At 34.3% G+C, this 27,588-nt stretch overlaps 1 protein-coding gene across 3 annotated transcripts in view; it reads left to right on the top strand.

Annotated features, from left to right (window-relative positions):
• COL11A1 (collagen type XI alpha 1 chain) overlaps positions 1-27,588 on the top strand; it is a gene marked incomplete at both ends in the record, with an annotated part of 143,050 nt that overhangs the window by 104,765 nt on the left and 10,697 nt on the right. For all 3 annotated transcript variants that reach the window (XM_082765815.1, XM_082765816.1, XM_082765814.1), the window contains 16 exons: positions 3,178-3,285; positions 4,610-4,717; positions 5,766-5,819; positions 8,307-8,360; positions 9,111-9,218; positions 12,206-12,259; positions 13,176-13,229; positions 13,333-13,386; positions 16,516-16,569; positions 17,067-17,174; positions 17,370-17,423; positions 17,719-17,772; positions 19,005-19,058; positions 25,601-25,654; positions 26,072-26,179; positions 26,265-26,318. In XM_082765815.1, coding sequence (XP_082621941.1) covers positions 3,178-3,285; positions 4,610-4,717; positions 5,766-5,819; positions 8,307-8,360; positions 9,111-9,218; positions 12,206-12,259; positions 13,176-13,229; positions 13,333-13,386; positions 16,516-16,569; positions 17,067-17,174; positions 17,370-17,423; positions 17,719-17,772; positions 19,005-19,058; positions 25,601-25,654; positions 26,072-26,179; positions 26,265-26,318 — 1,134 coding nt within the window. The remainder of the gene's footprint in view (positions 1-3,177; positions 3,286-4,609; positions 4,718-5,765; positions 5,820-8,306; positions 8,361-9,110; positions 9,219-12,205; positions 12,260-13,175; positions 13,230-13,332; positions 13,387-16,515; positions 16,570-17,066; positions 17,175-17,369; positions 17,424-17,718; positions 17,773-19,004; positions 19,059-25,600; positions 25,655-26,071; positions 26,180-26,264; positions 26,319-27,588) is intronic.

Raw genomic sequence — 27,588 nt, 5'->3', positions numbered from 1 at the left:
ATAAAAGAATCACATAGGAAGCTCAAAATTATTTGCAAGGTTTTTTTTGTTTGTTTGTTTGGTTGGTTTGTTTTGTTTTGTTTTTGAGGGAAAAAAACAACTATATATAGTTGTAGCAGAAATATTGGGCGAAGTGGAAAGAGCTTGAAGGAAAAATATTTTTTTCTGACAAATTTACTTTGAGTTTACTGTTGTGCAAAACAGGCCTCTTGAGGCAGAAACAGCACCAAGTTGACCTGAAAATACTCCAGAAGTCCAGTGGTGTTTTTTTTCTATTTCATTTAATTACTAACTTCTTATTTTCAAATTGTTTTTCAGTGAATAAGATGTATAGATGCCCTTAATACCAGTTTTCTGTACATCTGCAAGCACCATAATTAAACCACAACAGCTTTTTTTTTTTTTTCTCCCAACATTTCATAGCAGACTGTGAACATTAAGTAGTCCTAAAATATTTTCCCATCTATTTTTAGCCAACAGAGGGTACACGTAGAAGTGTAATTATAACGGAGTCTTCATTTGCCATTTATAAGAGGAAGAGAATTCATGCCACTGAGTGATTTTCCTCCAATTTCTTGCCAATACCAATTGCTTCTAACTAGTACATATGTGGTCAATTATACGATTTATTTGGCTAGCACGTACATCTGCAAGCATACCAAACAAATGGCTGCTCCAAATACTATGCATGCCAATTACTGTGTTTAGAGGGATTTAGACAAAAGAGAGAGATGCGTGAATGCACTCCAGACCATTTTTTTCTTTTTTTTGTTTTTGTTTTTGTTTTGTTTTTGGTTTCTTTTTTAACAGTTCTCTCTTATCTGCTATCTTTGTCCTCTGTTTTTTTTATTCCCTTCTCACACTATTGTATGGAATGATGAATTCTTTTGAGAGAAAGATCTTTGGAATGTCAAGCAGTCATTTTTCATTAGCCAACTTAGGGATAGGATACCCAAATTGGACTCGGAATTTGCCACCTAAAGGCTACCCAGTTATCAGCATTGAACTGCATAGAGCTATCTTCCTCTATCTCATGAAATTTTTCAGTCATGGGAATGTTCACTTGTTGAGCATTTTGTTAACAATCAGTAAATAGTACTATTATGTCCACATACTGTATGCAAGTCTATAATTACATCTCTCCACAGAAGGTGAGATATACACAGTCACTAATGAGCTTATCGTCTGTATAAGAGAAATACTTGAATAAGCATTTCATTCACTTCCATTCTTTTTTCTTTTTTATTTAAAAAAAAAAAAAAAAGAAAAAGAAAAAAAGCCACAAATTGATAAAAAAAATGATAAAAGAAGATACAAAGATGTGAGTAGCACTGAAAGATCACAGATTAATAGGGAGTTTGATAATACGATTATTTCATAGTGGAAGTGACCTAAACCTAAAATGCTTTTCTGAGTTGTGGCTATAATTTAATATGTTTTACTTTGATCACAGGCTATGCAGCTATTCTCACAAAGAAATAAGAGGATTCTTGAAAACAGAATGCGAACTTTCTGTTCATGCCTCAAGTGGAATTTAAGTATGGCAAATAAAAGTGATGCAAAAATGCAAGTGAAAAGTTGGCCTAGTAGAAAGAGCTACTAGAAACTGTGACCACTGGTGGTGTCTGCTGTCTAATGTAAAAAAGGTCCATGAGTTACTTTCCCTTCTATTTTTTCCCCTCTATTCTTGCATTTTACTGATGAGCTGACGTAGAATTGTTTAGCTTATGAGATCTGACAGGACCAGAGACCATGGCAGTATGGCTGCAGGGTTGTGAATTGTTCTTGTTTAATTCACTGAAGTCGTAGGAAGTGAAATAACAGAAATAGGATTCAAACTTAGGCATCCACCCAGACTTTCAAAAAAAACACATGGAAGGATAAAGTCATCCAAGTCTTGTATAAATACTGCTTGAACACTAATGCAAAATTAGATCTAATTTGATAAATCAGATAATTTGGAAGGAAAAAAAGAAAAGAAAAAAAAAGCATTCAGCATAACTGTTCAGCATTCTGTTCTTTGGAGCAGTCATTCAGCACTCTATTCTGCCACAGTAACCTAGAGGGAAAAGCACCTTACTATGTAACCAGTACAAGTTATAATAATGGAATAAGTCCAGGAGCAATATGCCATGGAGAAGAACAAAATGTAGAAGTGTATAGGACCGTTCTCTTTGTTTCTCAGTTTCCAGTAGGTCCACAAATTTCAAGGTTAACTGTGTTACTGCTAGTGACATAGTTTAGACTTGTAGCCACAAGACTAGCCCATAGCTCAAATATAATGGAACAGAATACTCAGCTGTCTTTCTTTTCCTGCTGCCACAGCTACTGAAATTGCAGTAGCAGGAGGATGTACAACATCTTGAGTGTCAAGACTTGCAAAACTGGATTTCCTGTTAGAGTTCTTAGCCAGTTCTAAAAAAGCACAAAGAAACTCTGTTGTTCTCCATACGCTGTCCGTATGCAGGAGACCATCATGTTCCTACCTCTCTGTACGTGCTGTTTTTTGTGGAATACACAATTTTGGAATACAGAGTTCCAGTGTTTTTTCTTTTCTTTTTTCACTTCTATTTTCTCCTTTCATTTGCAGTATTGTGTTTTAAAATTTATATATGCTTATCTGAAAATACCAGTGCATCCAAGCCTCCTTTGTATGACACATCAAATTAGTCATTATACTCGAGATTTACACAAGTGAATTGAAAGGCAGAAACATATTGATCAATGCAGCTATGTACAGTACAATACCTGATGAAAATTTAGAGTTGTGTTGTAGGTTAGTTAGTTCTGTGTTTTCATATGGTGGGTATTCTTTCATCAAGATAGTATGTTAATGTATTTTGGAAACTCATAGAGAGAAAAGATCTTGAAAACAGGCTGAAGCACATTCCTATTACGATGAACAAATACAGGAAGAGGTAAAAAAAAAAAAAAAAAAAATGTGTTGAAGAAGAACTATCAACTGCAAACTTCAGGTTAGTTCTTTCAGCTTTTGCCTTTAACTGTACACATGCCTTTTACCAACTGTTAAATCTCACTGAGTAACACAGGTATCCTTCACTGTTGGCAAATGTGAATTGTTGACCTGAGTTATGAATACCACCAACAGCTATCAGGGCTACATCAAAATTCTCTTACTTTTTTATTTATTTATTTTTTTGTATTATTCCTTTCCAGGGTTCACCAGGGGAACGTGGAGCAGCAGGCACTGCTGGTCCAATTGGTCTACCAGGTCGTCCTGGACCTCAGGGTCCTCCAGGCCCTGCAGGAGAGAAGGGTGCTCCTGTAAGTAATCACAGAGTCATATTTAACTGGCATAGCACAGACTTTTCATTCCAGAAATTTTACTTTTCAATTTTACTTTTTAAATTTTACATTATTTTTTCCCACTATGGTATTTGCCTATTAAATGTATCAAATTAATTAAATACTAAAACATATATTGTGATGCTCTCTAACACTCAAGAAGGATTAAACTTGTTAATATCACAGCAGCAAGTGATTATAATAAAAAATGTTCTCAAATCAGTCTTACATTTAGATTTTGTATCCAGCCACTCTGCAGTAGAGCACAAGTATATTTGTCCTCAGCTACCATTATTGTTTAGCATAATTTTCTGATACATTCTCTATCATTTACAGTTTCCTACCTGTTTATTTTTAAAATGTTTTGTTGTACTCATTATTGAAACACTACAGTCATTTCATCCTGCCATTTTCATTTCTGTGTGTTTCTTTTGTAATATCCCTATAAATATTTTGAACTTCCTCCTTTCTCTCATTGAATACATTGAGAGCATTTCAGATAATGTGAAACAACTGATAATAACTTTACGATGTGCATGTTCAGTTCTATACTTATATGCAAATGAGTTTTATATAGCTTAGAGAAATATTCAGATAATTTGAAATATTTACAAAGTCAGTTTTATGGATGTTTAGGTAATATCATTTTCCTTAGTATTTCTAAGTTCAGTTATTGAAACATCAAAACATGCTTTCCTAAACTGAAATCATGTTTTTGGACTCTGCATTTTACACAGCAAAGAAAAGGCAAAATAATCAGCAGTAAAAAAAAAAAAAATTTAAAAAAAAATAAAATAAAAGGACATAATGCCAGCAATTGTTGAGAGCAGAGGCTTTTGTTACTTGAAATTCCTCACAAAACATATTTTTGAGGAAATCAGGTTTAAGAAAATATGTATCTGTATCACAGCTGTGAACCTGCATTCACTCGCATGTCAGAGTTACGACGTCTTTAAATTTTAATTTGGAAATAATTTACCCATTTAGTAATCTCGTTGTTACAGCAGCATTTCTAAGCTTATATGTTCATTTTAAAGACTTGTATTACAGAGATGACCTCTGCATTTGTTGTGTTTTCTGATGACTGTGAATATTAGTAAACTCATTTTCTAGAAGCTGTGAGAGACAGGAGAGCATAAGCATTGAAGGCTGCTTCTACTTGAATAGAGGACATGGTGTTATCTTGGAACATCTTTTGGGTGGGGTTGGACTGTATTTACATATTGCTAACGTGACTCACTGCAGTGCAAGCTTTGTTCGTCTCCTGTGATAATGTGGATCAGTTCCTTTTCTTCAAAACCAGGGTGAAAAAGGTCCTCAAGGTCCAGCTGGACGTGATGGAGTACAAGGTCCTGTAGGGCTTCCTGGTCCTGCTGGTCCAAGTGGTTCTCCCGGTGAAGATGGTGACAAGGTGAATCATTATAACTACCATTAATATACCTGTGAGAATGTTTGTAAGTACAGTTTTCTGGTTTCAGGTCTCTTCACAATAAATACAGCAACTAAATGACTCATTCCTGCCCCTAAGACTCCCCCAATACACTGAAAATTAAAAAACAAACAAACAAACCACAGCCTTCTGTTGTCAGATGTCTGAGTGACAGATGCCACAGCAGACCGGGATTTGTGTTCAAGAGATAGAAAAATAACATTTATCCTGGCAAAGGAACAAGGATTAAAGTGTGGCAAAATAATTCAAGTCACATGATATCAAAATTCATTTTTGCCTATTTTAGAAATTTTGTCTATGGAATGAATAAGATTAAATATTCTCAATAATGGATGGTGATTTAGAACCATTTGTAATAGGTTGAGACTGTTAGAAAAATGTACTTGCAGCAGAGATATTCTGTTAACTTCTGGCAGAATTCAGGACACAGCACCTTTCAGGATTATCTTGCATGTTTGTTTGATCCAGCACTGTTCTGTTAACATAGTGTATAGGTAAGGACTTCGAGGTTTGTTTTTATAATGCTATAGTGTTATTTGTTCCACAGAATTTTCTGTGATTTTTTTTTATTTGTATAAAGAAATTTTTCTTCCTGACATGGTTTCCTAGCAATATGAATCATATTAGAGTTTTGAAATATTGTACATGGCAGTAAGAAACAATTATTCAGTCACATGCAGTTAGATAAGCCTGTAAATCACTGTACTGTTGTTAAAAGTTCATATTAAAGGTGAGGAACACAATTTCCGTTATTTAGAACTTAGTATCACTATACTTCAAAGCTACATCTTGTGGGCCTTTGCAGTATAACAGTTAATATCTGGATTAATATGATATACTGTTGAATGGTGCAGAATTGTCCCCTTTAGGCCTTGACACTTGAAACTGAAGCATGCAACACAGAGTAATCATATCAAATGGAACATTTAAAGATACTGTGATTTTGGTGTCAGCTAAATGTGAAGGAGGCCATTCTAAACAAAAACTAACCTTTAACTTTCAATTACAGGGTGAAATTGGTGAACCGGGTCAAAAAGGTAGTAAAGGTGACAAGGGAGAAAACGTGAGTAGCAAAATCCTTTGTCCATTCTGTTTTTCATAAATAAAAGGTATTCATATAGTTTTGCTACGTCAATAAATAGGAACAAAGACACATTTTAAAATGCTTCTTCAAAATAATGTTGAGTTTTAATAGAGTATTAGAAATACTAAATAGAACTGCAAATGTTTAGTATTTATCATGTTCCTTGAGCCTACAGAATCATTAAAAAGTAAATGGGTTAAACTACATTCCGAAGCACCCTTCCTATATCATTTTAATTTATCCATTTTGCATTTGAACTTGGAGAGGCCAAGAGTATACATTGTCTTACTGTGTTTAAGCTGACTCTCTGGATTATGTGACACAACCAACTTTAGCTTCTTAGCCATAATGATGAAGACTTAGTAGAGAAATCTATTAATACAGCTTAAAATTATTTTAAAAATACCTAATTGTTGGAGAGTGAACTTAACTGGTTTCAACATTTCAGAACAGCTAAGACCTCACAAGAAATGGCTTATACAAGTTTTCTAACACTATCACTAGGCCCATCAGTAAACCTGGGACTAATTAGGCTTCTGAGTTCATGTGAGCTGTTTTTGAACTTCAAAATTATTTCTACAGCACTTCCTCTTCCAAGCTTTTTCCTACTTTAAAATATGAAGCAAGAAAGAATCAAATTAGATTTTGTTTTGTTTTGTTTCTTATCCCAAAATTCTGTTTTATATTATTTTTCACCAACATTCACGGTTATCAAAACTCAGAAGTCAACACAGGGGTATTCGTAGCTAAGCATATTTACTATCTTGAAAGCACTGAGCTTATTATGACTAACTACATATAGAGCATCATAAAAGTAGATTGCTTCTAAAATTTGCAGAAAATTTATGGCTTCCACAGAATTAGATGATGTTTTGTGGGACTGTGCATACACATTTAAGCATTTCATGGTTTTATGATAATTTTGTAGAAAAAAATGTGGAGACAAAATGTGCTGGAAAATTACAAGATTTTTTTGTTTGTTTTTAAAGATAGGCTTGTCTTTTTCAACTATTTATGTGAGAAAGACTTGCTTCTGCAGTTTTCAAGGCTGAAAATACATACTATTCACAATCCTATTGTGATTAAAACACAAGTGTTAATAATAAACTATTTGCAAGACCCTGTAATATACATATGGATGAGAGAGCAGTTCTATTATAAAACCCATTTCTCCAAGAAACATACATGTAACCAAATTGTTGAACAAATCCTGCTTCATATTGAAATTAGTCTTGCATAATCTCTTGCAGTTCTGATCAGTCTCTCTCCTTTTGCCCGCCAGAGCAGTGGAAAAGAGAGTCTGAGCATGTGTCCAAATAACTTTTCATTAGTCAGTATTAAAGTACCTTAAAACAATATTTTGCATCAAAATGAGTATCAAATGAGGTTAACATTTTGTATGTCTTGTTCTGGGCCCTATAAAATTAAGGAAGAGGTAGAAGCAGCGTGTAGAATAAGGGCATTCCAATATTTTAAAATTTGTGCATGTTAATTCCCTTCCTCATGGTAACCCTCCCAGTCTATAGGAGCATTCCTAGGAGTTCTTTAATTTAGATATGTAACAATACAGGCTAAAAAGCTTTGTTTCTCCTTTTGCCATGACGTATGTAATATATATGTTAAGGAAAAATGAAATGAAAGGAAAAAAAGGAGCTCAGAATAAAAGAGAAGGAATACATATCTTGAAATTTCCAACTCCCTAGAAAATAAGATGTTCTAAAATATGCATAGAACCCCAAAAAAGAAATGGACTTTGAAGTCCCTTTTCCTAATCTCCCTGACTGAAAAAGATTACGTTCTTCTCAGAGATATTTTTTCTTCTCATGAAAAAAGGATTTAATATAAAAGGGAATGTGGATCCCAGTGCTCAAGAAGAACTTAGCATTCACGTGTTAGATTTTTCTCATGCCTCATAGGTGTCAAAATAAACTTTGTGCTGTCACAAAATAAATAAATAAATAAATTATGATTTCATAAATCTAATCCAGACAATAAGTATTTTATTTAAAGGAGAATCGTTAGGTAATACTTTGAATGTTGGTGTTTTCTCCAGAAATCTCATTGAAAGGTCTGATATTTCTAATTTTGAAAAAATAGTTTTCATCTTCATTCAATTTTGCGTAGATTCTATTTTAAATATTCTGAAACATTGTAAGTGCTTACAATAAATGTCAGTTTAAAGTTTATTATAGACACAAAAATCTGAGCCTTTGAGAGCTAAATAAACAATGCTTGTTTGTACTGAAGGGAAAAAAAAATTGTGAATTTTTCACAATTATGTGAAAAATTATTCACAATTTTTAATTATTATTCAAAAAAAATATTAAAAAAAAATAATTAAATGTGAAATCTCCATCTCTATGGAGAAATGTAGAACCATTTAATAGTGTTTGATCATGCAAATAGATTTGCTATTAATCTCATTCCAGACGCCATAATTGCTAACTTTTCCTTTTGTTGTTGCAGGGCCCTCCAGGACCACCAGGACTTCAGGGTCCTGTAGGCGCTCCTGGTATAGCTGTAAGTAGCTTGTTCAGAGCAAACCACAATATTCCTATAACTCTCCTTAGAAGTTCTGAGAAGCACATGGTAATTTGTGCTCCTTGCTCAGGAAGAGACTTCAAATCACTGTTAACTGCTGTGTCCTTACATTCAGTTGTTTATTATAAACAAGCTTGCGCATCTATTACTTGATTTGCAGCAGGACATAATTTGAAGGAATTATTAAAAATGAAATTGTGTAAGTAATGAATGGGGCCCATCCTTTCAGCTAATTTGTTTGATTTTTTTATAACAGTCCATAGTAAAATCAGTTTGATACTAAATGCGTTTAAAAGAGAGCATCTCTTTTTAAAATACACCTAGCACCAAAATGATTTATTTTTTTTTAAGTTTTGAATTCTCTGGCCATAAAAATTGGTAGAGCTATGTGCTATCCATATTTTACTAATATGTAGGTGTTCAATACCAAGAAAGTTTATGCAGATGTGAAAGTGAAGAGGTATTCAGGGAAAATTCTTGTGAGACTTGTAGTATTGTTTGACCTACATTAAACCAAAACATATGCTGCTATTCTGTTTATACAACAGATTTAATTCAATCAAGTTGGTGTACTCAATTGATATTGATATTTGTAAATATATGTATGATATTTGTAAAGATACCAGGGCTGATTCTGAGCCCTCTTTTAGTTGTTTTGCCAGTGGTAGCACAAGAGCTTCTTCTTTTATCTGACCTGCGATATTTTTGCTTTTTGCTCTTTCCAAACAGGGAGGTGATGGGGAGCCGGGCCCAAGAGGTCAGCAAGGGATGTTTGGGCAAAAAGGTGACGAAGGACCTCGAGGCTTCCCTGGCCCCCCAGGCCCCATTGGATTGCAGGTACATTTATTTAATGTTTTACCCTCCACCTGTAAGAAGCCTTATTTCTGTGTTAGAAACTGAATGAGTATTGTCTTCTATTAAATGCATCAGTTAGTATCAGTTAGTAAGAGCTGAAAGAGCCCATATTCATACAGTTCATGTACAAATAACAGATTTAATGCTGAAGAAGATTGGCAGGATGCTCTGAAACTGAATTCCTGGCAGCTGTAGACTTTAGAATGTCATTCAGTAATTCATTTGTTCATTGAGTCAAACAATTTCTGTTTTATCAAGAGGAGGGTTTTTTTTACTGGAGATACACATTTTAAAGAAAATATTCAACCTGGACGAGTATTTAATGTGTCCTAATCATTTGCCGCATTTTCAAAATAGGTTTTGGCAATGTAATGTGTTTCTCAATGATATATCATTACAGCCATCATGTGTGTTCTGAAACATTAGCAGAACTCAGTGAAGTTTATACACTGCTGCCATCATTAGCAGTATACCTATAGTTTCACGTTTCTTTCTCTCAAAAACAATGGAGAAGAAAGCACTTTGAAACTATTTCTAATTCATGCTTTAAGTTGTAGTATAAATAATACAGGACTCTCCTTTGAAAATTGGAAAATGATAGCAATAGTGATTAATATATTAAAGAATATGTCTCCTCTCAATCTACTATGTGTGAATTGACTCACCTCATTCAGTAAACCAAACCTTAATCTGTACCTATTATTATATTAAATTCTATTACACAACATGGTTCACAAAACTTAGTGAAGTTTATAAAATATTGCAAACCTCCATGGAAGGTAAATAGTTTATTACTGCACTGACATGTATGTCTTGTGTAGATTCATGTTGCCATTGAAAGTGAAAACTTCTTTATTTTCAGAAATAATCAATCAGGAAAAAAAAAATCCTAAATTTTCTTATGAATTGTTGTTTTTTACCATTTTAAACAGAGTGAAATTGTCCTTTTTATTTTTCTCAGATTTAGGATACTGTTTCAGGTGATGTTTTTGGAAAGACTAGTATATTTTACCTTCCCATTTTATGTTTAATCAGCACGAAGCTACATAAATATAAAAATAAATTAGCTAAAGAGAGGAATTATTTTTCTGATTCTGATTGTCTTTTATGTATGTGGACCAAAATGTTAATTGTATGAAGTATCATTGAGAAATTAGGAATTTCTTTTATCAAGTAATGCAGTTCTCATGGTACTAATGAACTACTGAGGAGTAATTTTTTCTTTCTTATATATAATATTCCATGGTAATTCTATTACACTTATTTCCATTAAATTCTAGTGATAATACTTAAATTGGTCATTAAGGAAAAGTATTTTTGTTCATAAAAGTGAAAATGTGTTATTTTGAATATTTATTACCTTAATTATGAATTTCTTTGCTGTTCAAAATATATTTTATAGTATTTTTAAAGAAGGGCATTTCTAACAAAAGGAGTAGAAAATCAAGAAAATCTGAAAAACTCTACTAACATATCTAAGTTACCTCACAGTTTACGGCAATTTTACTTAAATATTGAAATATAAAAATATCAAGCACCTCAACAACATCTTGCCAAAAGGAACTGAAAAGACTCCCAAAATACCATGTCCAATAATGAATGAAATAGCAATTCAGTGAAATCAGTAGGAAATTTTCAGTGTTACAATTAGGTGTTCATTGAATGGCTTTTGATAATATTTTCAAAGACATAAATATCAATTAAATGTTTAATTGCCTTTGAGGTTTCATAAATATGGCCTCTGCAAGCAGTGCAAAATGTGCTTTAAATTTAATATTTACAGAAACAATTAGAAGAATCAGGACCTGAGATTGCAACTTTTAAAACAAGCAATGGATATACATACATACATATAGATAGATAGATAAACAAACAACAAACAAACAAAAAACCAGCAGTATCTGATGAGTTAACGTTGGCTTTTTCATGTTGAATGTTTAATAGTAAATAAGCTTTCACAACAACTACAAGGCACTGACAGGTCAGCCAAGTTTTCACTGTAATAGACAACAGAGACATACATCATTTTTAGAAAAGGTATACCTTTGAATTTTAACAAGTCTTTCTGTTGTTCAGATTGTGTCAAAGTAGGAGGGCAGCTGAGAAATAGATATGGTGTTGGCTATGTTTGTACTTCCTAATTTTTATACAGCATTGTAGCTAAGATGACAAGTTGCCCTTTCCAATCTGGTTGGTAATATTTTGATACATACTTTGGAAGTAGCAGAACACTGGAGATGAAACTTAAAACCAGACCTTAATATAACGTAAATCACTACAATGCTATTGGACTCCTTGGCTTGATGCAGAAGCCAAGTACCCTACATTTAGGATTGCCCAACTTAGTGGTGATAGTGTTTCTAGCTGGGGGAACATTATGCTAGGTATCAGTATTAGCATCATCTACAGTTTCCTTCTCTTGATGTTTGTTACTAGACAAACTTGGACAGTTTGCTTGTAAGAATGTTTGCATAACGCAATGCAATGCCTCTCAGCAGGATTCATTACCTCCAGTGGACACCTTGCTAAAGCAGTTTTACGGCTTCCAATACTGAGGTAGCTTAGACATCTTTGCATGCCACTTCACTGTGCTGCATTGATCATGTTTTGTTGACATATATATGTATCATAGCATAAATCAAATTATCCAAACGCCCACTTGGGTTTTGGATAATGATGACACTGTTTTTCAAGTCAGCCACCCTAGCATTTATGTGTGTCCATTATTTTTTTTTTTAATTTTCTGATTCACCTTGTTTAAACATCCCAGGACTACATATACATTTGCTGTAATATGAAAAATTCATTTTATTTATTTATTACAAATAGGTTTGTTTTGGTTTGGTTTTCTTTTGTTCCCCCCTTCCCCGCCCAAGTTTCACATGTATATATATTGTTTTATATTGATTTATATCTCATCATTCCAGATACCCTACTAATAGTTTTCATATTTCTTCCCTGTGTTTTAGGGTCTGCCTGGCCCACCAGGTGAAAAAGGTGAAAACGGTGATGTGGGCCCAATGGTAAGACTTTGTCCCCATCGGTCACTCTGGGGGCAATGAGTATCATCCTTATATTATTGTATTTTCTCTGTAGCTCACAATTTGATAATTTACTCCTGAATTTGTAGCCTGAGCATGAAACATTTGTGCATTTTGAACTGTCTCTGGGATTTATTTTGCTTTCCTGCATCCATCTTAACTCTAAGATAAAGATTTATATAACTTCAGAAAATACTCTGAAAAGTAGGTAGCAAAGCACCCAAGTTTGCCTGACAGGATAGTGGCAAGCAGGGTCAGGAAAGAAAGAGAAAAGACACCACTGCACTGAAGAATTTGGAACTGCTTTTCTGAAATAGGAACTTCAGGGCATTGCACCATAGCATCAGGGATCAATGGCACATTTTCCATTGGACTGTAATTGTATGCCAAAAGATGGTAAACATTATTTGGTTATGTTTCTCTGGGTCATCTTGAGACTACATTCTTCAACTGTTTATGCTGTTGTCACAATGCCTTCTGTGCTGGTCTTGACAGAATTGCAAGCTATCTACATTTTGTGTGTGCCTCCAACACAAGGCTGCCTGCTTTTTTACTGCCCATCGGTAGTCACCATGGTACTGTATGGCCATATGTGTGCTACCAGACAGATAAGCTACTCTGAGGTCTTTGTGCATTGGAAGGGATATGTAGGTAACGCACAGGGAAACAAGTCCTCATGATTTGCAATCATTAGATCATTTTCAGCTCATGTACTATGTATCTTGGATATTTTTGTGAACTCATGCAGTGGGCTGCAATCTAGCCCTGCTGTTGTTGTAGCACTGTGAAGATTGAAAGTCTCTTACAGATTGAAGATATGATTTATAGTTGGCCAAAGAAGCCCCACTGGACTTTTATTCTATGTTTTTAAATATACCAAATTGTCTCTTTGATACAGGGTCCACCTGGTCCTCCAGGTCCAAGAGGTCCCCAAGGTCCAAATGGAGCTGATGTAAGAATTAATCTATTTTTCTCTTTAAATTCCTTTTGAAATTCAGTAATAAGCAATATATTTGGGGTAACTGTACTTGAAATAACATCTTGTATCATTGCAGGGTCCCCAAGGCCCACCAGGCTCAATTGGCTCTGTTGGAGGTGTTGGTGAAAAGGTGAGAATGTTGATTATGTCATACCTAGAAGGAGAAAACGTTGGAATAGGAATATATATTTTGATTCTTCTTTGGTGCTATACAGATATGTTACAGTTCCCAAATATCTTTCGTTAATAATTATTAATAGTAATCAACCTATACTTCTAATGGCTGATTTACCATTGTTGTTTATTTGGTTGTTTGTTTTCTTTCACATTTTACATCACAAAATTATTTAAGTATTAGGCAAGAGATTTGGGGGAGAAGATGTAGTTTTTGGAATGATTAGTAAGTATAAGGCTATGGTGATTTCCTTGGTTACACAGTTTAAAGTAACATAATTGGCTTCAACAGTATTATTTTTATTTTATACTGCTGTGGCTTAGAATATCGTGTAGCCTTCTACCTGGAAGGTTAAGAATATAAGATACTGTCTAATATATCTGTGGTAAACATATCTGTGAGATGAAGCAAAAGTCACATCAATATGTGTTTGTTCCCCGTAGAAATAGATATAGTTCCAATAAAGTTAAAGGTTTGAAGATGATTTAAGCTAGTTGAAAATCTGGAAACAGATTTAGAATCCCAACAATCATCACACTAAATTTAATTCAACATGACATTCAGATTTGTGTATCCCTAGTTGTCACTTTTATTTCCTCTTGCTTATTTCCTGTGTTATCTGCATTCATACAGAGAAGCTTCCACGTATATTATTTTGGAGGTTTTATTTCTTCTAATTACTTCCTTCCTCCTTCTCAAGTTGTAGCATATGACTGTTTGTTTTCCTAGTTAAGACTCCTTTCCTCTTAATTTCAGTTCCATTTAATGAGTTCTGCAAGCTGAGAAATAATGGAGAGTTGTTTTTGTCAGGAGGAGTTTTGTTTTTATCACATTGTGTTACTGCAATAGGAGGACTGTTCACGCTTTTAAACAAAACTAAAGCCTTTTCCCTTTTCCTCCTCTTCCCACATACTTTTTTCCCCCCAATGTATTATTATTACTGTTGTTGTTATTATTTATTATGTCGGCATACTTTGGCCTATGCTCCCCCTCAAGAGTTATATCATACTGTAGATAATATAATGCAGTGTTGATTGGAAAAATATTTTGGCATCCTTCCTGTCATTGTTGAGGAGTAGCAGAAGATCTTTTATCATTAATACAAAGACCCCTTCTGTCAAATTATAAACACTTTTTGACACATTTAGTGCCATGTATTTTTAGCTATCTTGTTTGTTCCTCTGCTGTACACACGAAGGTTTAAATGTTCAAAGAAATCTGAAGTACAAACGTGCATGTAGCCTTGCATTATTAATGCCTGTATCCTCCATGGAGCAGTCTAGAAGTTTAGAGACTTACACTCAACCAGAACCACCTAAAACCAGCTTCCGCCCAGCAATTATTCTCTTTGTTCTGCTTATAATTAAGAAAAAGGGGAAAAACAGAATGTACCAGCACACGCTGATCTCTAATTTGATATCAAAGGCCTAACATAAAGATATTCTAAATATTTGCTCAAAATTGCTCAAAACTTTGCAAAGCTGGGCCTTGGATGTTTACATCAGTTGAAAGCAAAACTACTGTTCAGAAAATAATAAGGAAATGAAGATTATGAATTTTCTTACAAAGGATACTCAATACTTATTGACCTGAAGTATCCATCCACCAGACATATTTTAAAATATGCTTTATCACATAAACAATTTTAAGTACTAAGAGGGATTATTCATTAAGATCACTGTAAAATTAAGTGTGTCTAATTAAACATACCACAGTTTCTAAAGGCAACTTTACCCTTTAGAAGTGTCCTTTCTAAAAGGTATGTTAATATTGCCCCTAAAATTCTGATAATCTGTTAATTACCTGATTCTGGAATTCACCTGGGTAGTCATATCCTATTCCATTTATATAATTTAATATTTACATTTGGCCAAGTTTTGGTCCTAGTGAGGTCATCACGCTGACGTTAGCTTCTATAAGAAAAAAAAAAAAAAAGGTATCTACAGTATGAGGTTTGTTTAAATTTCATGTTTTATGATTTATACTTTTCCATTGCATGGAAATGAGATAGATGCACATTGCATTAATTGAACTGTCACAGGGGCATGCAGGTCATACAGGATATGAATGACACACAAGTTTAATGGGAAAATGGGGGGGAAAATCCCCTATTAACAGCCACAAATTGAAAAAAATCCTCTGGAATAAAAATATATTGTTACCACAGCACTCCATGACAATTGGAAAGCAAGTTCTGTTATCCTTTCACAGATTTGTGTATCTGTGACACTACTAGCTAAATATTCTACTAACAGAGTAGTTTATATAAAGGTTTATTAATCAGTCCACTGAGCTAGAAAATAATCAGTCATAACTAAATTTGAAAATGAACAATGACAAAGAATCTTTTACATGTATAATACTATGTATTGGCTCAAAAAAAAAAAAAAAAAAAAGAAGAAGGAATTAACTTTAATGTTCAATTAATAGTGTATAATCTTTGACTTGTATGGATTGGTGTTCTCATATGGTGTTTTCAAAGCCATCTGGTTTACTAAACAATTTCCATCACTAGCAATTACATAGCATATGCTTTTATGGCCTGTGGTAAAAGTTTTACTAACGATTATGCTATTACTTTATCCTAATAGATTTTCTTTATGTAATTATTTATTTTAACAGTAGCTTCAGCAATAATGTCTCTACTCAATTGAAATTAATCTCCAAATAGTATTTTCTTATTTGTAGGGACTTACTTCCAGGCAAAAATATATCTTAAAGGGAAAATATACATATATACATAGTCAATATACTTCTTTGACTTTTCTGTGACTAGAAAAGAAGACAAACAGGAAATTTGTAATGTATGGATGTATGGGATAATAAAAGGGAAGAACTTCCAAAGCCCACAGGGAAAGTTTGTCTTCCTGTCTCACTAAAAGCTTAGTTTGACAGATTCTTTCAAAAATTTCAGATTCCAGTTCTGCAAAAACACATGTAACAACTGCCTTTAGGTAGTCTCAATAAAAGACAGTTCCTATAAGCTGTTAACATGAATAAGCATGCAACGGTATGTAGTAAAAGAATAAATTCACAGAAATATTCTACCTGATGACTCATTAATTTATCCTTACACATGTACAGGGTGAACCTGGAGAAGCTGGTAACCCTGGACCTCCTGGAGAATCTGGAACATCCGTGAGTACTTTGATTTTGTCTTACTAACCTGTATGGTTAACAAAGGTATCTGGTAGTGCTTGCTTTAGAACGCATTTAATCAGATTAATTGTGTATGTTGTCTTTAAATTTTCAGTGAAGAACTTGAAATGCAATTTGTATCCTTATAATTATAGCCACATCTTGTACTAATGATTAGAAAATAAAGCTGTGAAGATTTCGTAAAAGAGTACCTATTTGTTCTTCCCAAAGTATTAACTTTTATATGCGTATTTATCTCTCTGGAAACGGTTCACTGATGCAGAATAGGTTCAGACTCGCATCTGGGTGCAGATGCTGGCAGTCGGACCTGAGATACACAGGTTTTCCAATCTGAGTCTGAGGGCCTGATTTCCCATTCACATGCAAACCATTTATTGAATAACATTGTCCAGATCTGAAAAACAGTTTTGCCACTAATGTGTTTTTAGGCATTTGATTCCTAGACAATATTTTTTGTGTTCACATGATTTCCACAGGGTCCAAAAGGTGAAAGGGGAGAAAAAGGTGAGGCTGGTCCACCCGGAGCAGCCGGACCACCAGGTGCTAAAGGACCTCCAGGTGATGATGGCCCTAAGGGTAACCCAGTAAGTAAGCTTAATAATTTTAACAGAAAGCATTGTGAAGCACTGCTGAAGTTCTGCTAAATACAGAGCTACAAATTAAATTCTACATTTGAATTAACTTCATTATATTCTTCACAAAACATTTCTATTGACTGCTGTCTGCTTCTCAATGGATGACATATTCCTGTGTGTTTTTTTTTTTCCTGACTTATTTAGGGTCCGGTTGGTTTTCCTGGAGATCCTGGTCCCCCTGGGGAACCTGGTCCAGCTGTAAGTATATTTTAAGAACAGATTTAGGTCCTGGTCTTAGTTTTCACTGAATTCTAGTTACTCTCACCTCTTCTCTGTTTGAGAATGAGGTCTTTCTTGTCAGAGCTGTTGTTCTGGCTGTTCATATATTTCTTAAATCTAACAAAAGGTTTGGAAATCTTTAAAAAGTTTTGAAAATGACTGTCCTTAGAAGAAATCCTTGTAGAAAAACTGTATTCTTATCTTGATATATGAAAGTAAATTACTTATTTTGTCTAAATTTTGTCTTTTGTTTATTTTCACATGATTTCTGTAGGGTCAAGATGGTGTTGGTGGAGAGAAGGGTGAAGATGGTGATCCTGGTCAACCTGTGAGTTGTTTCATTCATTTTGTTTTGGCTGCATGTTCTCTCCTACGCTAAGAAAGTACTTTTTGCTGAATCAGTGGTTTCTGTAAATTCATGCTCTTAAAAAATATTTTCTAAATGGATTCTTTTTTTGTATTGTACTGAAAAAATATCTCATTATTTCCTTGTAGAGATAGAAGTATCTATATAATACACACAATCAAAAGCAAGAGGTCAATTTCTTTTAGAAGTAGAAACAAACGATGTGTTAAGAATTTGTGCTGGAGCTGCTGAGAAGCACTAAAAATAGAGCAACTCTGAGCATAAGAAAGTAATGCAGCAGCAAAATAGTCTTCATTAGCTCACTTGTTGAAATGAAGCAAAATCTAGGAATTTCTGCTGTATTTCATGTTAAATCTATCTGAGTAATACCCATATTAATCATAAAAGCTCTTACCTTTCTGGAGATTCCTATGTTAAAGCATTATGAATTTCATTTTCTGTTGCAAAAAGCTAGGGCTTCCATTTTGGAAAGTCTCTTAACAGCTCTGGAATTTCTAGTTATCAGGGAAATACAGTACAATACAGTACAACTTGAAAGAAAAATGTTAGTACATTGGACATATGGTTGCAACTTAGTTATAAACTGGGGTTTAACCTGCAAACTTCAGGATGAGCATCTGTATGTCTTACTCAAGAATAAGTACTTTTAGAGTGTTGTGTTCATGAAGAAAAAAAAACTGTTCAGCAACCCCAAAATATTTAAAAGATTATTACAGGTTAACCTAAATGAAGTAGGCAAATGGCTTATCAGTGCACAAAAGATTTTCCATAGAAGACCACGTAGGGGCATTTATTTTATAGATGTTAGTGAAAACTATAGCAAAAGTAGCAACTTGAGCACCTGAAAACACAAGAAACACTTCTTAATAGAGGTAGGCAGTAGTCTAAGATCATATGCTACTTCTGTGCAGCCACTTTCTGGGCTGAAATGATTTGTTTTAAGCAGGAAAAGAAAAGAGTGGTTGCATTTTGTACACTACCAAAACCTTTTAAAATCTGCAAAAGACTACCCTAAGAAAGTATTTGCTGATTAAGCAAGTATCATTTCTGTATGTATATTTATGTACTACATAGACTTCAACAGACTTTCTGTCTATTGAAGGGGATCAACACATTGCAGACATTTGTTGAATTTAAGAAGGACTATAACTTTTATCTTTCGTTACCACTAAGCCTACCACTTTCCACTGCAGGGTCCACCAGGTCCTTCAGGTGAAGCCGGCCCACCTGGTCCACCTGGAAAGAGGGTGAGTCATTTCTCATTGTCTCTTGTACGTTTCCCGTTCTGAGACATGTTCTAGAGCACTTCAGCTACTTGTTTACTTGTAATATTAAGTAAATTTAAGGTGGTCTAGAAGCATTGTCAGAAGAAAATTTTGTTACATTTAGAGCTGCATTTAGATCATGACAAATCACGAGAGGTATATATCCATCAGCACAAATGCCCTTATTTGCCAACATCAAGCAGAACAAAAACACATGGGGAAGTGTCTATACTTGTCTATAATAACATGTTTTTTCTTCTCACCCAAGTGAGTTCAGTGTCTGCAAGGTTAAGAAACTAGCATTTTTCCTGTTTTGCTAATAGGAGTGTGACAATGAGAGTAATATTAGACATCATCTTTAGGCATATGACTGCTGGCAGAGAACAGAAAGAAAGTGCCTGTTTTGGTGTCTTTCACTTATGAAATAAAATAATTTGAACACAACTTCTGCGCAAATCTATGTCATCCCCTCCACATACAAAATTAACAAGCAGACATTTCTATAGCTTATGAAGCCATTTCATTATTTCTAAAATCTTTGAAGCTTCACAGGCTTTACAAATACAGTTAATCAAAAACAGTAAGTAATGTTATACTTACAGAACTGTAGTAGATGTATCAACCTTCAGATTTCTCTCAGACAGCAATTAGATGCAGTTTTTACACTTTAAAAAAAGATAGGGGGAGCATCATTAAATGTAAGCTGAGAGCTATTTAACAAAATGTGTTAAATTGCTCTATTTAATGGGCTTGAGTGAACTGACATGCCTAATTAGTTTTATCTATTTTACACAATAATCTATTTGCTCCACAAGCTTGCAAAACATTTAAAATATTATAAATGATTTTGGTAGCATTAACAACCTTATCACTAGAACTGCTAATATTCAGTTGAGCCATAATTCAATTAGTATGTTTGTTCTACATCAGATTAGAACTTCCTACTTTATTATATGGAAGGCAGTAGTTCATTCCTAGTAGATAGGATATATTGCTATTTCTAGCTAGGTAAAAAACACTTCAGAAATGCAAATGCATCTGTCACCTGGGCTTTGACACACTTCCAATTTATGAATACTGTGAAGAAAAAAAGGAAAAATGTATGGTAAGATACCTGCTATATTTGTAGGTGTTCCTGCCCATGGCAGGGGGGTTGGAATTATATGATCTTTGAGGTCTCTTCCATCCCAAACTGTTCTATGATTCCATCTAAATATTGCCAAGTAATCTCACTCCTGTATTCTGAAGAAAATTCTGAAGTTTTTAGAATCAGATTCTACATTACTTGACTACCTGAACGTTTCAAGCTTGTAGAGAGTCTGTATGATATTGATGTCATTTTAGAGATAAATAGTGAATAACTGAAGGCTTCATACTTTGCTAGCAGAATGAACAGTAAAAAATGTTCTTCATTATTTTTCATCAGTAGTGTAATAAATGGCTAAGTCCCAAATAGGATTGCAATCGAAGTTTACAATTTATTAAATGAATAGAGGTAAGCAAAAAGCGCTGGGTGCACCGGGAATCTCTGCTCCACCAAGACACACACAGGTTACATCAGGCAGCTGGTTTTTATGCTCCTAGGCTACTACATATTCATTATGACTTCTAGGAAAGGCAGCGTTATTATAATTAGTTCCCAGAATCCGAACCCTCCTACTGGTGCATGCGTATCAGTCTCTGATGGTCCCTCTTGGGGTCTCTCGTGCTGAAGTCTCGTAGTCTTCCTCCCAGGCTTTTTTTCTTGTCCTCCTCCTTTGTCCATCTTGGCCAGATGTCAGAAACTTGTGCAGCGTCCCCTGCAAGCTTTGTCTTTTAGTCATCCTTCAGCTTTCCCCTTCACCTTAATCTCTTGGCTAGATATCATGTTCCATGCAATAGTCATAATAGTTAGCAGTTATTCTGAAACCCCTTTGTTCTCTTATTGACACAAATTGCTGGACTATTCCTTTGCAAGATACAAGAACTGTATACATTAACCACTCTTTTGCTTAGACTTGTGGTTATACAAGAGTATGTAAGACAGGTCACATCCAGCATACCATGTGGCCCTAGCATTGTTCCATATTGACACGAATCAGATGAACACATTTCACAACAGCATGGTAGAATCAGTTTCAACAAAAAACCTCAGGCAGTGTCCTTTCATACAGATTTGAAGGACACACAATTTCAATGAAGGTGCTATGACCAAATCAGATAAATACATGTTCAGAAGGCTTTATACATCTAACTAGTTATAGTGCAAGTAACCATAGTAATTGTGCATGCAAATCTACCATGGATTTGTGCACATACTGTTTAGAAAATTAGACCATAAATCCATCAAGGGAAACACTCAGCCAAATCGATTTTATCATTAACAACCAAAATGCCATATTCTCCAGTTCAACAGAAGAGAGGATCAATGCAACAAAATAGTGACAGATTTTAAAATACATTTTAATTTGATCAGACTTTTAGGAACTACTTTAGTATTGACTAAACTCTGGTTTTGAATTCAGCGATAAAACTCCCATTAACTGTAATGATAGGAGAATTCCAAAATAATAATTCTTTTAAGGAGCATCTTGTCAATGAAACAAAAGGCTTTACTCAATATTTTGAATGCACAAGAAAAAAATATAGCTACATAGATACACACGTCACTTTAGCTGGATAGTCAAGAGAGGTTTTCTTCTATGTAGGTTCTATCTTGGTTTATAACTTCTAAGAAGAGATAGTTCTAACAATGAAAGTTCAGGAGTAAATGTTGGAAGTATTTGGAGAAAATGTATATTCTTTGGTTTAAAAATGTTGTCTTGTATTAAATAGCCTCAAAGAAGGATATAGTTCTAAAATAAAAGGGATGTACTCAGAAACATTTACTGATCTTTCTTAGTTAAAAATAGTCAGCTACTGGAATACTGATTGCAGAATGTGAATGAAAGTAGTGTTGAAGTAAAAGCATGCCATAATTATTATTGAAGTCAGACACACCATCGAATCTCTTAAGTTCTCCACTGATGGAAGTCAGCCTAGATTCTCTAGAAAACTTGAGGCATTTGCATGTATGCATATTACCTTCCAAGCTGAACAGACAAGTAGTCTATTACAGCTTTGGTACTAGGAACCCCTTTTCCAACTGTTTTCCCATTATGTGTGTTAAACATTTGTAGTATTGCTGTCTGAATTTCTCTGTCTGCCAAAAAAGAAGACTGAAACTTGCCCCACAGAAGGATGGGGTGATTCTGAAAGTGTTGTTAAGTGCTCTGAAGACAAAAACTGCATTAAAGTTAACTGTGTTCCTGGAGCAATCTGAGTCAGCCAAGGAATTCACAAATTGCAGTAAGAGTTCTCTGCTGTATTCTTGTTGCTGATAACAGCACCAGCATTGGCCAACAGCACAATGTATGAAGATTGCATTTCTGGAGAGGTAGAATGTTTTTCAGTTTCTGCTTTCAATGTGGGAGATAAGTGAGTTGTCATCTCTGAAAAGTGGAACATCTGAAAAGGCTTCCGTAGGTCAATATTTCCTGATCCAATGTCTGCTTGTCTAGAAATGTAGACACAAAACCTAAATCACTCTACAGTTAACATGATGCTGTTATTTTTTTTCTGCAACTTAATTCTTTGCACCTACTCTTTGCAATTTTTTTGTTTTGCTGTAGAGTACTGGGTAACATAGTATGGGTAGCATAGTTTGAATGCTTTGATTTCTATCTGACAAATGACAAAAACAGCATGAGGAAAAGGCACCATAAAACAATATTCATTTTCTTATCCATTCTTACAACAAATAACATACCCAGTTGATAAAAGTCAACACAGGAAGGCTTCGCTTACGTTTCTCTCAGCCTTTCGGTGTGCTAGGCCATTCAGCTGTGTAATTAGCTGCTTGGCCATTTTATTAGACTCAATTATATGTCTAGATCACATACACCTAAGGTTCATATATTACTCTAAGAAGTTAGAATTTAAAGAATTTCAAGACTTAGATACATCGTTATTCTAATGTGGAGTGTATATTGCCTGCTTTCAATAAAGAAACAGATGTCAATTCTGCACCATAACCAACTTCTAAAATTGGAGAACTAGAAACGTATTTTGTTAGTTCCCTTTATGTACTATGTTGAAGAATTTAGAAAAAAAATAAGCATTTCTATGAAGTTCTGCATCTATTTTTTCTATAATATCATACAGGATATCAGCAGAATGCACACACCACTTAAAAATTAAGCCATTTTGTGATTGAAAATACATGAAATACCTAGAAATATGGCAGACTAGGTTGCTATCTTAACAGACTGATGAAATGTGATCATGTTTTTCTGTGTTGGAAATCATGGTTTTGGTTAGAGGACAGATAGCTATTAAAAAAAAAAAAAACAAAACAAAAAAAAAAACAGTTGAAATTATTTTAATGAAAATCATAGATATGGAAGAACAGACAGGAATGTCCAGTAGGTTCGCGTAACAAAAATTGTGAACAGGTTTGTTTCTATATAAATTCTTTTGTCTTCTCAGTTCTGTATAAGGCAATACATCCAAACTAAAGTGTAACAATCATCATGGTAGCTGGGTGGTGAGGTTGGGGAGCCATGCATTAATGTAAATTATTGCTATCGAGATCTTTTGTCACTTTAAATTTATCAGACACTCCAACAACTCAAGTGTAGGAAGGTAAATTAAATAACAATTAGCAGTGTTTCAATGTAGAAACACCATCTGTGCCATGCCAGCAATCACAGCCTGTTAGCAAGTGCAGTTCATTTAGCTGCTTTGTGCTTGGTGCAGCACTGGCACTGTTTGATAATGAATGTACCCTCTTTGTTTAGCAATCATGATTCATTGTATTCGCAATTTAGTGATCACAGTGTTTTGAGCTCTGTTAATTCAAGTTGCAGCTGCATTTCTAGATTCTGTGGAGACATTTCTTAAGTACAAACTATCACACTTTTTTTTTAGTTTCTTAGGCAAGATAGATTATAACTGATACGTGAACTTGAGTTAAAGGAATTTCCTAGAAGTAAAGACAACGGACATGTAAATTAATTCATGTAAGAAAGATACACCCTACTTCTAAAATATTCCTGTGTGTTTTTTTTATAACCTGATAATCATTTTTCAAATTATCATGCCAAATTGTGATCCACCCAACCTATCACAACCTACACATCAGAGACTTATTATTGTAACAATATTGATGCAAATTTTTCTTCTGGAATAATGTATGTAAAAAGAAGAAATATGTGTAGAAAGAAAAATGCTATTAGATCAAACTGAGATCTAAGGCCTTGAGTTCACAAAACTTTTTTTTTTTTTTGTCTATTATGAATTTAAAAGGACTAAGTAAATGGAAATAGCTGGCTTTCCTTTTTTTTCTGTTGCTTAGCTTAGAACATTTTTTTAAATATTTCTACATTACAAACTGTTGCATTAATGAATAGATTATTCTTAGAGGGTTAGTTTATAAATTCAGAAAATCACCTTGTGTTTGATTATGGTCCCTTTTCCATCCCTTTGCTTTAAGCTGTTCATTGGATGGCAAGAAATAACTATTTGTAGTAAAGACATTTCCCAGGCTAAAAATTAACCTTGTAGGAAAATAGTTGGTCCATAATCTTGAGTGCATCTTTCTAAACTAAGTATATGTAAGAGAGCCATTTTTAGAACAGTACATTAGATTCTAGATACTGCCTCTTTTCGTAATTGAGGCTATGAGTATTAATTCCCCAACCTGAAAATTAAACTGTGATGTTCTGGCAGAAAAAAAAAAAATGCTTTTTTATTTTTCATTGAAACCTTAAGAGAATTAAAAATGGGTGACATCAGCAATAGGTAAACACAGTGCTGCTGGACTACTGTCCAGCAACTCCTGTCTTATGGCCTTCACCTGAAACTTACATGTAACCCATTATTACATCCTCCTTCAGTACCAGGTTTTACTTTCTTAGTAAAATAGAGCTTTTGTAGAGCAATAGCACAAAACCTACTACCAGGAACTGCTTGTTTGCTGTGTATTTTATTCATTCCTTACAACCACTAGTAATGCGATTTATTTTTTTCTCTTTCACATTTACTGAATAATATTGAGGCATGTATCAACTTTTGGCTCCAAACACATTTAAAAGGCGTATAACTGACTTTGAGAATAAAGAAGTATGTGCCATTCTGGGCATTGTATAATGCAAGATTTTTGAAATCTTAGATAGATTTCTTTTTTGAAATCTTAGATAGATTACAGTGAATAGATATAATACAATGCAAAGCAAATTTGAAACTGTCATTGTATATGTATAAGAAGCATTGTTCTTATACTTTTACTTTTATAACCTGTTTTGATTTTTTTCCAAGATATTTCTTTGTTTTTAAACTTATCCTGTCAGAGATATTAGGTGATACATATTCTTTTAGAAAGAAATATAATGTTGTGGGTATTTTTTAGCATTTATTACTCATTAATACAGTGGAAATGGCCCTTTTTTCATTGTAGAAATATCTTAGAAAACTGAGATTATGAGCTCAGTCTCTATCTTTCACAGGGACCTCCTGGAGCAACTGGCGCTGAAGGCAGACAAGGTGAAAAAGGTGCAAAGGTAACACATACATTTTATTTTTTTTGTAGGAGCATGAAAATGTAAATTATATATAAATGAAAAGTAAGTTGCTTATCATTCACTGAGTGTGAAACTTATTAAAGTAATAATTCGTAAACTGTAAAATCCAAATTAGGATCCAGAATTAGTAGCAGTACATAACAGAGCCCATGGTGGACTCTGACCATTACAGGCCCAACTTAGCTCACCCCTGTGGAAAAGAAGGATAAGCATGCTTTGCTGACACCCCCTTGCTTATATGAAGCTATCATAATTTCATTCAGAAAAATGTTCTGGAACACTGTTTTGGAATATCTTTTGAAAAATGGATTGAGGAAACTTTGTTCTCACTTTGCAGCTACTGTGCCAATCTTAGTCCAATTTTCCTTTCTGACCTCTTGCTTATGTTCTTTCTAGGGTGAACCTGGTGCAGAAGGGGCTCCTGGAAAAACGGGTCCAGTTGGTCCTCAGGGACCTGCAGGAAAACCTGGCCCGGAAGGTCTTCGAGGTATTCCTGGCCCTGTGGTGAGTAAACTGAACATATAATAATATTTTAAATGTTGTATTTCTCGTATATTCTCCAGTAACACAAATATTATGTTCTCTCTAGGGAGAGCAAGGTCTACCTGGAGCACCAGGTCAGGATGGCCCTCCTGGGCCTCTGGTGAGTACCGTTCCATTCAGTGCCAGAATAGAAAAGGCAACCTTTAAAGGACATCATTAAGATGTCTGTGCATATTATAGAAAAAATAATTTATAAGTCAGTTCTTAGCACAAAGTTGCTGTTCTTCTGTCATGTTAGAAACTGATGCATATGACTTCCTTCATTCTAGTGCTCTACTTCAGTAGGTAGCTATATTGATTTATACCAGCTAAAGAGTGAAATAAGGCAGTCTAAAACCAAATTCCTGAAATCCCCGCAGTAGAATTCAGAATAAAACCAGTGAAGCTTACTATCAAAAAATCTACTTTAGTCTCCACATCAGCAAAGCTTAATATATTAAATCATTTTGTTTCCTTAACAGTGATAAATTCTATACATCCATTGATTTTAACGACTGCCAGTGTATGAAAGCATTATTCCTAGGAAAAAGATTAGATCATATCTATTCTTTAGAGAAAGAAAAAGATTAATTCTGAAGTAAGGCCAAAAAGATACTTCTACCTAAGAAGAAAACATGCTAGTTTTATAAAAATGAACAGCAGCATCCAGTCTGTTTTTCATTGTGGCAGACCCAGGAAATAAAATTCATGAGCAAAGCATTTAAAAGAGTCTGAATGAACCAAGCTCCCGGTTTCTAGAGCATTGGCTAGAGCTGGATACCCCATTTCTCTTGGATTCAACCCCCTTTGCTTACAGCAATGCCAGTAGAATGACATACACTTTGTTGGCCATTCTCCTTTTCTTTATGCTCTCAAGCATTTATATTAATGCTCTTTACATTACAGAATCACAGAATCACAGAAAACATTGTTTTATAATGTAGCAGAAGGTACTGAGTGGTGCACCTGTGAGACTCATAAAATATCATTGCTGATACATAAGCAGTATAGATCAAATAGGAAGATATCAGACAAAATAGTTACCTGCATTGGCTGTTCCTATGAACAAAATAATGCAACTCCAATTTTAACCATGCTGTTAGATAAAATCAAAGTCACCTTTCATGAGGAATTTTTCTGTTATTTCAGCTAGAATTGAGTTTATATGATTTCTGGTTAATAAATTTGACAGCAACCTGTTAGTCCTAAAAAGCATATTGAGATGTTTTTAGAGATCTGTTTATACTGTAAGGCAAGTTACTGGTAGCTTTGTAAATTACTTCTACACACTGACCTAATTGCTGTAAAACTTGGACAAAATACCTTCTTGTTAGGTTGCCTTGAACATTGTATGGCAAACTAGCCAAGTATATTTTGCTATGTGTTATTAA

Source organism: Aythya marila (assembly GCF_965140915.1).
Source record: "Aythya marila genome assembly, chromosome: 8".
Lineage (NCBI taxonomy): Eukaryota > Metazoa > Chordata > Aves > Anseriformes > Anatidae > Aythya > Aythya marila.
The sequence above is the reverse complement of the archived record's forward strand: the minus strand, read 5'-3'. Positions and strand labels throughout refer to the sequence as shown.